Source organism: Pagrus major, chromosome 16, assembly GCF_040436345.1.
Source record: "Pagrus major chromosome 16, Pma_NU_1.0".
NCBI classification, from domain to species: Eukaryota; Metazoa; Chordata; class Actinopteri; order Spariformes; family Sparidae; genus Pagrus; species Pagrus major.
The window spans coordinates 27,097,544-27,111,312 of record NC_133230.1 but is presented as its reverse complement, the minus strand read 5'-3'; the positions used below and the strand labels follow the sequence as shown (position 1 = coordinate 27,111,312).

Sequence of the window (13,769 nt, the reverse complement as noted above, 5' to 3'; positions counted from 1 at the left end):
TCGACACTGTACTAAATGCAGTGTAGCCGAGTTGTGTGTTGTCCAATCAGAAGAGTGCTGTGATTGAGACGTTAACTGATGAAACAGGGACCTTATGAAGGTAACACTATGATAATATTGTGCATTTGTTATAATTCTATTCGCATTCTCTTCATGTTTAATGTAAATACAGCGATTAACCTATACAGTGATAGGAGACTTTTTTTTAAAAGTGAGGATTTTTTTCCCCCTAATTATGAATCTTGGCGTTCACTCTCACTCTCACTCTCAACACCAATACTTTTCACTTCTATATGACAGCCGGCCAGCTCTGTACAACAGCAATACAACAGGTACTTTACTTTTGGCTTTGTACAACAATACAGTACCACTGTGCATTATAACCCTCTGGAGTCAATCATTTTGATACATCAAAAAAACTTCTGTTGTATCTTTTCAATTATTCCACAAGCAAAATCATGCATACAAACTAGAAACTAGAATTCAAATACAACACCTAGCCATTTAATACAAGTCTAGTAAGGAGGCTATGATTACAGCTGCTCATCTACGTATTCCACAAAAAAATGTAAATACAGGTTGAAGAAGTTGTCTGGGAACCTATTATACATATTGTTTACTGTATACTTCAATATTATTTTGACAATGCTTGTTGTTTGGAGTAAATCAAAAAGACAAATCAAGCATGGACAGGGATATGAGAACTGCTCAGTACCTCTCGATTCTGTCTCAACTAAAACTGCAACGTCTCTGAGACCAAGTCTAAATATAGCCAACTATTAATAGTATATTCTAACAGACTGGGCTTCACATGTTCTCTGTCCCTGACAACACCACACAACTCTGTGAAGCGTCTGGGAGGAAGCCGTCTACACTGTTTGGCTGAGTACTTCACACTCAAACAGGTGAGTTTATTGAGGAGGAACAAAGAGGTAGCTATGTGGCCTGTAAGACTATATGCTCGTAATTGCTGTTTTACTTTTAGATTGTTTGTCATGAGCCAGAGGTCGTCAGACGGACTCATTTTGAATAATAATTCAAAGAACATATTTTGACCATTATATTGATAATCACAGGTTCCCAAACTCAGGGGAACACATGAGCAGAGGGGGAAATGAGGATTGAAACTTAAATAACAATAGTTTGCTAATTTGTAATAATCCTGGGACAGAGCCATCATTCATCTCATTAGTTCCACCCGTGCTTTTCCTGCTATGAACAGTCAAAATGTCTTTCGTGAAATAAGTCCAAGAATCAGATTTATTCATGTTTAGAATAGGAAAATAACAAGGCTAAGTAGAAACCTAGTATACGTCTGGACTGTGTATGGTCAATGTGCTCCTGAGGACATAGACCCTCTAACGGCAAGTGGGCAAGTGAATCATATTTTATTTGTTATAGAAGTTTTCTACATCATCAGTGTAAAAAATAGTTGCATGCAATCACATAATATATGTGCAGTGCACAGATAATTCTGCCTGGGTTAGATGGCATGTCCTAGAGGGCCTTTGGTGTCATAATCTTGTGACCAATTTGTGGTTTTACATGAATATTGTTGCCATTTTTTACTGGATTGAGGCAATATTCAATCACATCATTTTGTAAATTTTATTTTATAGTAAAATCATGTTGAAAGTGTGCGTATCAAATTAGATATAGCAGGTATTAAGATCATTTTACTGTGAATCCATCAATCTTCATTTTCTTGCCTTTTAATGCATCATACGTTCCACAAAGCAACAAAAACTCTATTGATTATTTAATCCATGCAGTGGTGTCTTGTATTAGCATAAAAAAAAGCATAAATGCATCCTCAGGATGTATTCGTATTTCTCCACGTCTCACTGTTACAGCCTCTTTAGGACATAATTCAGAACTGATCATGCCTATTCATTTTAGAAGCACAATGGCTAATGGGAGAACTCCAACACTGGACCGGCCAGTGGCATAATTTCATCACCTCATCAAATCACTCACTCAGTAATTCAGCGACAGACGTCAGTGTTTCAGGGGCTGCTGTGATCCAGCTAAAAACTGGTGATTCAAAGAATGAAGAAGCCTGTCTTCACTTTCTTCACTGTCATTATACCATGGCCACAGAGAACTCTGGATCCTGATGGTTGAGCAGGTGTCTGAAGTTCTAGTAACCCGAGGCACTGATGAAGGCCTCTCTGTTCTTATGGTACCTCATTTCTCAGTTGTATTATGTTATTTTGTCTCGACTTTGTTCTTCTGTTCAGCATGGGGGACTTCCAGCAGGTTGAGCAGGACTTCTACCAGACAGGATATTACATAGATGACCAGGGTCAACCTGTGGCCTACTACGAAACCTACAATTCCACAAGCCCTGCTTATTACGATGAGTAAGTACTCAGACTTTTAAGGATGGCACTGGATTTTAGTCCAGGTGATATGTGAAAAATTTGTTGTAACATGTTGACCCAGTACTTAGTAGTTATTACTACATTATTACATGACTACACAGTAATCATGGGTCAGACCACACACATCTTCAAACTTGGCTTTCAGTTTGATCTCAACTACACACCTGTAAAGTTTCATGACTGCATCTTGCGTGGTCATGGTGCTATCACATTGACAATACACCTGTTCACAGACAGACAATGCCATACCTGGCTCAAAACTCAAAACAGCTTCTGTGGCTGGTCACCACTACAGCAAGGTGGAACACATTTTGTCATGATGACACACACACACACACACACACACACACACACATGATTGACAGGTCTGATAACATTGTGATCAAACGACATACATACAAACATCATTATCATATAACTACTTTTATACTTATTCAGTGAGGTTTTATATGAATATTTGTTCTTGCAACTGTGTTATTTTCAGTGGAACACAGGCTTTTACACCAGGTGATGTGGATCATTCCATGGAGCAGCAGTACACTGGACAGTTCTACCATCCTGCTGGGACTGTGGGAAGCACAGGACCAGATTCTCTTGAAGAGGAACCCCCCCTTCTTGAGGGTATAAAGATCATTTGTTTCCACATGGCAAGATTTCTTTTTACAAAATATGTTTTCATTTGTTAATCATAACGACCCATGTTGTATTAATTTAAATCCAGCCAGCAATCATCCATTCATATAGAGGTCAAATGTGTTGACCCCAGGAAACAGCTGAGGGACCAACTGATGACTGCACATAACATTCCTGTATTCACACAAAATGAAAGCCACATGTAGCTGGAACTTTGCTCAACAACAAACAGCAAGCATAAGTCGTTGACCCGGAGGAGCATTTTGTGCACTGCACGCAAACAACATACAAAGATTGGATTTTCAAATAGTTATTTTCTTTTCTCCCTCCTTTTGTACATTGTCTAGAGCTGGGCATCAATTTGGACCACATCTGGCAGAAGGCACTGACGGTGTTGAACCCTTTTAAACCTGCAGATGGCAGCATCATGAATGAGACTGATCTGACAGGTCCTATCGTCTTCTGCATTGCACTAGGGGTCACTTTAATGATGGTGGGTTACTAGCATGATGCTGCTGCCAATCTCAACCAAGTATATGACCAATACGAGAGACACTGTGCTGTGCTGTATAATATGTACAATTAACAAGTGTGTTTATTTCTTTATTCTCATATATTTAGGCAGGTAAAGCTCACTTTGGTTATGTGTATGGGACCAGTGCTACAGCCTGTATTGGGATGTACTTCCTGCTGAGTCTGATGAGTTCCCTGTCAGTGTCTTACGGCTGTGTGGCCAGTGTCCTGGGCTACTGCCTCCTGCCAATGGTGGCCATCTCTGCATTCGCTGTATTCTACTCTCTGCAGTAAGTATATGCAGTATATGTTTCTATGACCATGATCCCAAAGCAAGTTGGGATGGTGTGTGAAATAAAAACAAAAACAGAAAGCAACCATTAGCATACAAACATGTAGCAGTCCCATTGCTATCTTTTTTATTTTGGCTGAATTTCAAAATCTCTCTGGAGACTGGTTTTAGTTTGACAAAAAAGGCCAAATAACACTTTCAGAGTTACTTTAGACCTGTCTTTTTGTTTTCACAGAGGCATCCTGGGTACAGTTCTGGTCTTATTAGGGGTTGGTTGGTGTAGTTTCTCTGCCTCCAAGATCTTTACCTCCACCCTGGCTTTGGAGGGTCAGCAGCTGTTGGTAGCTTACCCATGTGCCTTGCTCTATGGAGTTTTTGCGTTGTTCACTGTATTTTAACTATTACTGGATTAAACCTATAGGGAAATCATTATTATTTCAAGTTACTGTACAGTCATTGTTGTTATTGTTATTATAATAATTATTATTATTATTATTATTATTATCATGTTACTTAGTTTACAAAGTAAGCTAAAGGGAGGTTTTGTTTTCACCCCAGTGTATTTGATTGTTAAGGTGAACGTTCACTGGGATATAAAGGGAATTTGTTGGATCTATAATAATACAGTACCTTGATGCTCTGTATGTGATTTATTTTGATCCTCAAGGATTTTAATGAATAAAGATTTCCTGGTGTTAGTTAGGATTCTGTAGTCATCTTTCCTTTAGTCCTTAAATCTTAGGTTCTCTCACAGTTTGGATCTAGCTTAGGCTTTGAATCATAACAGACTGTCGTCATCCAAAAAGGGCCAAAGGTAAATGTCCAACAAAATGATTCCACCTTCAGCATGAGTCTATTTTATGCCCTTAAACAAGGGTAATACTAAAGGGAGAGGGATGAAGAGACTAACACATACACACACCCTCATTTCTCTTTATTGAGTAAGGAATAGGAGCGCCTCAATCCCTCCTACTGGAGCATCAAATCATTAGCAACAGGGCTACGCACTATATTCAGTCCCCCAAAATCCAAATAGTGACCAGTACTGTTTCATATCTGCAACCAAAAGATGTTATTACATGTCTTGAAAATAGAGTACCGTAATAACTGAGACAAGACTCCCAATAAAATATTCTTGTCAGAAAATAAATCAAAATATCTACAATATTTGATTCCAGATAACAAACAGAAGAAAGTAAAGCTGTGGGGAGTAATTATCCCCTGTCATCCAACTATAAAGGCAAGAGTTCAACAAGTTTCCTTCTAAATTTAACTAAACATGAATAAATGTGCTTTTCCTTCCACTATTTTTTTGTGATTTTTAAGAGTGAGTTTATTGGGATAAACAGCTGGTAGAACTAATTCTGCAGTTGCAATTAAACCATTGCAGAAAAAGAGGAGACACTGACATGACAAGCATCAAACCTCAAACACATAAAAATGACGTGGAAAATATGGTGGAAATACGACATTTGGGTTTTCTATTGTATTGCAACTCATAAAGACTAAAAAAGAATGATAAAGAATGGCACTTAGTAGAGCGCACACCTCTGGCAAGACACAACATTATCCTTTTGTATTCACTCATAGATACCAGCCACCTAAATAGGCGTGTGGGAGTGTCCTTACAGAGTCATTAAGGACACGTGTGAGCTCTGAGTTTCAGAGTCGTTAGGGCCACTTGTGGGTCTTTGACCCAACCGGCCTTCATGTGGGTTGCTAGGGCTAGGTGAGCCCAGGTGTGAATGGTTGTTAAGCTGTCTGGGGAGGGAACTCAGTACTGCATTGTAGGTGGGTGATAAGTAATGTCTTAGGTCACCTCCTCTGTTCAAAGACGGTCGTTCCAGTTTGACATAGATGGATTCTTTTACTCCTCTTTCAAACCATCTGTCTTCTCTGGCCAAGATGTTTACACTGTTGTCCTCAAAGGAATGATTTTTCTCCTTCAGATGTAAGTGGACAGTGGAGTCTTGACCTGAGGAGTTGGCCCTCCTGTGTTGTGCCATTCATTTATGGAGAAGTTGTTTTGTCTCCCCAATGTACACATCTGTGCATTCCTGGCTGCATTGAACAGCATAAACTACATTACTCTGTTTATGCCTGGGTGTTTGTCCTTATGATGGACAAGTTTCTGCCTCAGTGTGTTGGTAGGTTTAAAGTGAACCGGGATGTGATGTTTATTAAAGACCCTCCTGAGTTTCTCAGATGTTTCTGCGACATAAGGAATGACAATGTTGTTACGTTTTCTCGTCTCCTCCTCTCTGTCTGCTCTGGATCTTTTAGTGGTTTTGACAAAGGTCCAGTTTGGGTAGCCACAGGTTTTAAGTGCTCCCCTGATGTTCTTCTGTTCCTTCTCCTTCCCCTCTGACTTAGTGGGCACGGTCTCAGCCCGATGGATCAGGGTTCTGATGACCCCCAGCTTGTGCTCCAGTGGGTGATGAAAGTCGAACAGCAAGTATTGATCTGTGTGTGTAGGTTTTCTGTATACCTCAATGTTGAGGCTTCTGTCTTCTTCAGTGTGTACTGCACAGTCCAAGAAGGGCAGACTGTCTCCTCTGACATCTTCCCATGTGAACTTGATGTTATTGTCCACAGCATTTATATGTTCTGTGAAGGCTTCCGCTTCCCTTGTTCTGATTTTGACCCAGGTGGCATCCACATACCTGAACCAGTGACTAGGAGCAGTTCCTGTGAAGGTAATCAAGGCTCTGCTCTCAACTTCTTCCATGTAGAGGTTGGCCACTATTGGGGACACTGGTGAGCCCATGGCACAGCCGTGCTTCTGTCTGTAGAAACCTTCACTGTACTGGAAGTAGGTGGTCGTCAGACAGAGGTCAAGTAAGGCACAAATGTGATCTGGGGTGAAGTTCTTAACAGCTTCTTGAGTGGGAATGCATGTAAAAAGTGATGTGACATCGTAAGAAACCATTGTTTCGTCTGGGTCCACTGTTATCTCTCTCACCTTGCTGGTGAAATCCTGTGAGTTTTTGATGTGGTGGTGAGTGTTACAGACCAAAGGAACTAGGATACTGGCTAAGTGCTTGGATATGTTATAGGTAACTGAGTTGATGCTGCTGATGATGGGTCTGAGTGGTGCTCCTTCCTTGTGTATCTTGGGGAGTCCATAGATACATGGGATGGCTTCCCCGGGGTACAGTCGGTAATATAATGGCCTGTCAATGGCTTTGTCCTTTTCTAGTTTTTGTAGATATTCTATAACCTTCTTTTTGTAGCTACTGGTAGGATCTTGCCTCAGAGTCTCATAGGTGTTAGTATCACTAAGAAGATCAGTGACTTTGGTGTAGTAGTCTGCTGTGTTTAGCACTACAGTGCATCTACCTTTGTCTGCTGGCAAGATGGTTATGTTCTGGTCTCCTTTGAGTAATGCCAGGGCCTTCCTTTCCTCAGTAGTGAGGTTGGAGGGGGATGCTTGTGCATTAGCAAGCACAGCTGATACCTTCAACCATAGCTGTTCTACCTCTGTGTCTGCCAGAGGTTAGTTAGTTAGTAAGTTAGTTAGAACTGAGGAAGCCTCTTCGATGAGAGGTGAAACGTCTTCAAGAAAGTGAAACACGTCCAGCTGCCAATTGTCCAGCACCTAGAATTACCATGACCTGGATGACTGAGAACCTTCATCAAAATGCTGAAAAAAGTGAGAAAATATTCCTGGATCTGATCCTTTAGCCGGATCCACATCGAAAGTTGTATTTGATCATGTACAGTCGAGTTACAGCAACTTCCTGTTGAATGGTGAATCACTGATATTCACCACCCCAGCAACGTTTCAGTGCTTGGGCCCTAATAATTAACCGTCACAAACTCAATAGGGTTCAATAGGGTTGATAATGCATCACTTGAATAATTAAACAAAACATTTAAGCATGGTCTGTATGTTGCACATGAGGCTCATGAGAAACAGGCTGGATTATGATCATTCAAATTTAGATCAAATATTAATTGATAAGCAATCCACGGGACACCAGACAGGTAGGTGGTGGGGATGTGATAGTGATCTATTATGTTATTAGTTTCATCTGCAAGTTCCTTTTCATAAAAAATAAATAACAAGGGTCCCATTTTTGATTCATTACCCACCACAACGAAGTAGCCATTCTCAGTTATTGCAGGAGAGGGAGCCACAACATCACAGTTTTGCAACGTCAACACCATTTTCACCACTGAATGAGGATACATTTCTCTTCAGTCCCACATGTTTAGCAGTGTTTTGAACTAAGAAAAAGAATGTGAATCTGACAGAAAGTTGTTATGTGGTTACATTTTTTTTCTTTGAAGCCATTTCACACACACTGCTTAGTCATTTAGTTTGCAGAAACATTGCAGTATTGTTCCTGCTGTGTTGTCCTTTTCTAAGCTTAGTACGAAAAAGGACAACAAACTGTAGATGTGAATGTGAAACGAGGAGGATGTTAACAGTTGGAGTCCACAGAGACGTGGAGCATTCAGAGGAAGAAAAGGAACTAATTTTTCACACAGCCTCAAATGATGTATGGGCGTCTGAGCAGACTCTGACAACTGCCGAGTCAGTGATGTTCTGCAGACAACTTGCTTTAAGAGCAGGGAGAGTGGGCAGGAGAGGGGGAGGGGGGGACATGGATGTCGACGAAATTCGCTGTGATATTAACAACTGGTAACTTCTAACGGTCCTACTCCAATCAGTAAGGTGGATCCAGTCCCTCAGGTGCTGCACACGCTGACAGGGTGCACCTCTGAGGGACTGAATACCAAGGCCATGATCTCTCTCTGCTCTGTGTTTCTGCTTAGTTGTGGGACCAAGACTGAGCTCCGTCACAGTGAGTCACACAGAAACACCACAGCACTGCTTTAAGAATGTGGCTATACTGAAGGATGGTAACATTTCATGCTGCACTAGAAAAAAATGTTATAAAATACTATATCCATAATAAATCTGTAATTAACCAATAAAAGTACAACAAATACTTTACCCTTAATCAGATGTTTGGTATAGTCAGAGATCATTTATTCAGACAGCTTGGAAACAAACTATGGTAAGTCAAACTTATCTGAAAAAAGCTGAACAGTAAACTTAATACCTAAACTGTCTGTTGTAAACATTCATCACAGTTTCCAGACCCACTTCCTGCTTGAACTTTGACCTACTGCACTTATTGTAGCTAGCTGTGTGCCCACAATGCTTTATGTACAATGGGGGATTATTGGCAACATATCAGTTGTGATGACCTCAGAATAAAGTGGTTTAGATAATGTGGATAAACTGTCTTATCATTACATCTCATTTTTCTTGACCTGTCAAACTTTATTGTCACAAGTCCTTAACTAAACAAAAGAAAAAGTTGTTTTTCTTTTCCTTTACAGAATGAAAAATGACCTATGAGTATTTTCATTCAACAGGACAATGTTTGTTCATACCTTTCAAATAAGTTACAATTTACACAGAAATTATTCTTATGACCATATCCTGATTTGTCACCTCTGCTGTGTTTACAGAAATATGATATGGACACAGACAGACAGTACACAGTGACATTACAGGATTGCTCCCCAGTAGGTTTCACTGTAAGACTGTACAGCACACAGTATCCCTGCACAAATGCATATTCACATACTCCTCTGATGGTGCCATTTCCCAAGTTGGAAGTCTTTCTTCTGACTTTAGTGTGGTAATGGTCATGATGTGGAAAAAACATACTACAAAGATAATGTGCTGTATTACAAAGTAACTTTGTCCCAGCTGCACCGATATATTCCTTAAAGATCACTCTACAAGGTTAATACCATATTACAAATTACATGTGAAAAAAAAACTGTATGCTATATGTGAAAGTGAATTAATATAAAGTATCTCACCATCAACTATTAACAGATTTTCAGACTTGAGGGAACGTTCACACAAACTTTTTGAGACTGTTTTTCCGTTTGGTTTTTAGTCCCTGACTCCAGGGTGGTGCCTGGTAATTATTCATTTATATTATTACATTGTATTATTATTTTTAATAATTACTATTATTAAATATAATTGCTAATAACCAAACCTGCCCTACCAGTGTACCCAACAATGTTTAGCAAGTAATGTTTAGCATTAGCATCTTCATAAGGATGAGGCTGATAGGAATGTAATTAGTTTTGGTCATGAATATTGACAACAATGATGGTGGGCAGCATGGTGGCGCAGTGGTTACCGCTGTTGCCTGCATGGGTTCTATCCAGGTACTATGGCTTCCTCCCACAGTCCAAAGACATGAAAGTGAGGTTAATTGGTGTGAACTGGTGACTTGTCCGGGGTGTACCCCGCTGCTCGCCCAATGTCAGCTGAGATCGGCTAAGGATAAGCAGTTACAGATGGTGGATGGATGGACAAGATGATAGCAGCTGAGAAGTGAAGGGATCACCAACGTTACTACAACTTATTCTGAGGAGGACATGAATGTCTGAACCAAATGGCATGGCAAAATATTGAAACATTAAAACTTCAACCCCAGTTGGTGAAGCGTGCACCCCATGTACACAGGTTTTGTCCTTCACTGCTGGTCCAGGGTTCGGGTCAGATCTGTGGCCCTTTGCTGCATGTCGTCCCTCCTCTTTCTCATCCCATTTCCTGTCACTCTCAAGCTTTCCTGTCAGATACAGTAAATCAGCAAAAGGCCAAAATGAAAATAGAAAAAATAAAAACAAACTTCAGCTTTGTGGTGGCAATAGAGGAAAAGTCAGAGGATCACCTAAATTCTTAAGATTCATCCTCTAGTAATTTCTTTATCATTGCTAAAAACAAAGGTGTCCATGATCTTCAAGAAACAATACAAAGAACATTTCAGTCTTCAAACTGTATACCAGTTAAGAAATGGATGTGGATCATCATCATCATTACTAGTCTTCTTTTTTTCTTCTTTTCTTTTTTGCTACCTCTTGAGCTCGGGATTTCAGTCACTAGGCAGCTTATAAAATTTCTGACAGGAAGAAATACAAATTCAAAAATTAAATTCAAATTCAAACACAAATTCACTGGTAGGTAGGCTTCTTAACGGCCTATAGGTGGATGCAAAGTAAAAAGTTACCACAACAGTGATGAAGAATTTTATGAAAATTCACATTTTCAATTATCACATTTTTGGGAGATTGGCAATACAAGACAGTGATTCGTAGTGTGATGGTCCTGGATATCTGCCACTTGTTTTTACACTCTGTTATTTCTCTTGCATCATCAGTAGAGGGTTGATGTGATTTTACAGCTTTATAAGTGGAATACAAAACAATTTCAGTCACAGTTAATAACTTCAGTACACGCTGAAGTACTTTACAAAGAACTTTCTGCCGGGAACTCTCAAAGAGAACTTCCGTTCAGACTCTAATTCTTCGGTGGGATTGGCAGAGCCTAACCTCAAGTGTTGCCCTCAACCTTAACCCTGTGTAACCTAAACCACAACATGACCCTGTAATTGTTTAATTCTGGTTTAGGCCTTGTAAGCATGCAACATTCTTCCTCGGTTACAAGACAGTTAGCTGAGGTGATGGCATAAACAATAGCCAAAGAGTGTTTATATCAATGAGAATACACCAGCTTACAGAGAGACTATATGTGAGAGAACATGTGTGTGTGTTTGACAGTAACAGAAGGGAAGGAGCAGGCCCAGTCTCTCTTCTCGTGACTGGTTAAAGAAAACAAATCCCTCTGGCCAAGCGGTAGGCTGAAGACAAGCACTCCTTGGGCCCCCGCCTCTCCTGCTACTTTACACTAAACTCTTCCAGATGATTTATGGGCTCTCTCCTCGCAGAGACTCGCTCCTGCTCACCTTTCATTCACCAGAGCACAGGCTGACGGGGATCCCCGCTCTGTGCCTTGCAATCCGTCATTAAACCAGCGTACCCCATATGACAAATAACCAGAGGTGGGTAGAGTAGCCAAGAACTGTACTCAAGTAAAAGCAGAGAGAGGGAGGGAGGGAGAGAGAGAACATTACAGGTGTGTAATTGAGATCAAAATGAAGGTCTAGTTAGAAGATGTGTTTGGTTCCACCTATGAGTACTGAGTACTAATGTTATAATGTAGTAATGACTTGTGTGTACTCATGTTACATGTAAAAGGGCGTCACAGCTTGTCTGATCCCATCTCTAGTTACATGAGTACTCATTTCTCATTGGTCGGACCGGACCCACCTTCAACTCTGGACCACACTTTGCCCCAGGATGACACACACAATACCGGCTAAGGTGTTGGTACTTTGTGTTCTTTGACTTTGGCGATTTGATGTTTTTCCCACTTGTTGTCTGTCTTGAGTGTGGTGTGGTAATATGATGTCCAGAGGTTTCTGTTTGGCTTACCAAAGCATTTGTTATAAGATTAAGACACACATTCTCCTAACCTTTAAGACCCCATACAAAGACATAATAAATTAACCAACGTGGGTAATACTAACCTGGTTATAATCCATTAAAACTGGTAGTGGATTACTTTAGTATCAGTCTATCAGAGTTACTGTGGATGTATTGTCAGAACTGTTAATGACAGAAACATCATCCAACTGCCAGCAGGCCTCTCACCAGCAGTCCAGTGATGATTGCCAAAACTGAACTTGTCAGTTTGACAGGTAAGCACAGGTTGTCACACTGCATATTCTACTCACCTGTCAGTCAGATAACAACTGGGCAAGTGTTTGATTGCTTTGCCATCAAGTCCAGACTAAATGAATAGTATAACTGATTAGGAGTGAGCATTTAGCACATTTAGCATTTAGTCATTACATGGTGACAGAACAGAGCACTATGAAACATTATCCACAGTACACTTTTAATTGTAATTTACCTAGTAATTGTGTGTACACAGACTGATTTTTAAAAATGGATATTGGGGTAAAAAGTAAAATCTCAATAGCTTACATATAACTAATTAAATTGTGGCCATTTCTTTCAAATTACACCTTTAAGACAGACAATTATTTGCAGACATCTTTTATCATGTGGAAAAAGCTAGCATGCTTGAAAGTTCTGGAAAATGTTATTTCCATCTGATAGTGGTTGATATATTTCAGTCTGACTATAGTGGTGGATGACGGACTTGTCATCCATCAGGCTGTAACAGTAGTGTGGCTATAAACCATATTGAAACAGCCAGTATTACAGTCAAGTATGTCAAAATGTAAACGATCAAAGGACAGAACAGTTTGATATATAAAATAGGTGCAGCGGTACTTATCACTTTGCTTTTGTTTCAGTTTATAGGTTGATTATGCTGGAGAGACCTGAGCACAGTGAGTCCAACAGAAGCTGAGGAAAAGACAGATTTAATGCGCCTTTAACTGAACCATTATGTGTTGGACCTTGGGGCATAAGCAGCCTGAGTGCAGCCCTCACATCTGTATCAGCATTGCGGTACCTATCAATATTACTGTGTCGATTAAGGACATTAAACTCTGTAATTGCACTAATTGGAGTTATTTGTAAAGTAAATAGAATGGAGCTGCCATTACAAAGGCCCAGGAGCATTCTGTGTGAGATGGAGTTATGGCAGTTGATATATGCCTCTGTGTTTCTACCTTGTGTTCCAGCTCTCTATAAATGATCCAGAAAATGTCCTAATGAACAATACAGGTGGGAAAGTCATTATGTATCCTCGGGTGACTCCCACTTCATGTAGGGAGAAGTGCTCTATCTATGGGTGACCTGGAGAGCAAACATTCCCAGCTAATAACCACAGTCAGAGCAACCAGCATGGCTGACTGAAGCCTAAATAACCCCTGAAAAGTTGGATTTCTCACCCCCCTCTTCCTCCTCCTCCTCCTCCTCCTCCCCTGGAGTCTGTGTGTAAATGAGGCAGTCTGTAAATGAAGCAAGTCGTTGGGCATTATTCTATTACAGACACCTGATTGTAGAGGCCTAAAGCACAATGAGATAACAGACCTACCTCTGAGTGCTGCTGTACAGAGCGAGGTTATTTAAGGAAACATGACTGCAGG

General features: G+C 40.3%; 1 protein-coding gene across 2 annotated transcripts; it reads left to right on the top strand.

The window, feature by feature from the left end:
• The first annotated feature begins 14 nt into the window (after positions 1-14).
• On the top strand, positions 15-4,522 carry LOC141010872 (protein YIPF7-like). 2 transcript variants are annotated; one of them, XM_073484010.1, is made up of 7 exons: positions 15-100; positions 800-905; positions 2,241-2,363; positions 2,869-3,005; positions 3,365-3,510; positions 3,639-3,820; positions 4,058-4,522. In XM_073484010.1, the coding sequence occupies exons 3-7, from the start codon at positions 2,242-2,244 to the stop codon at positions 4,218-4,220; spliced, it is 750 nt and encodes a 249-aa protein (XP_073340111.1). In that variant the 5' UTR covers positions 15-100; positions 800-905; position 2,241; the 3' UTR covers positions 4,221-4,522. The 2 variants fall into 2 exon arrangements, with proteins under 2 accessions (XP_073340111.1, XP_073340112.1); XM_073484011.1 differs by lacking the exon at positions 800-905 and having other exon boundaries at positions 4,058-4,460.
• The last annotated feature ends 9,247 nt before the right edge of the window (positions 4,523-13,769 follow it).

Coding starts and splice junctions, on each gene's coding strand:
- LOC141010872 (XM_073484010.1), top strand. CDS start 2,242: ATGGGGGACTTCCAGCAGGTTGAGCAGGACTTCTACCAGACAGGATAT. Junction 3,511..3,638: donor TAGGGGTCACTTTAATGATG/GTGGGTTACTAG, acceptor TCATATATTTAG/GCAGGTAAAGCTCACTTTGG. Junction 3,821..4,057: donor GCTGTATTCTACTCTCTGCA/GTAAGTATATGC, acceptor TTGTTTTCACAG/AGGCATCCTGGGTACAGTTC.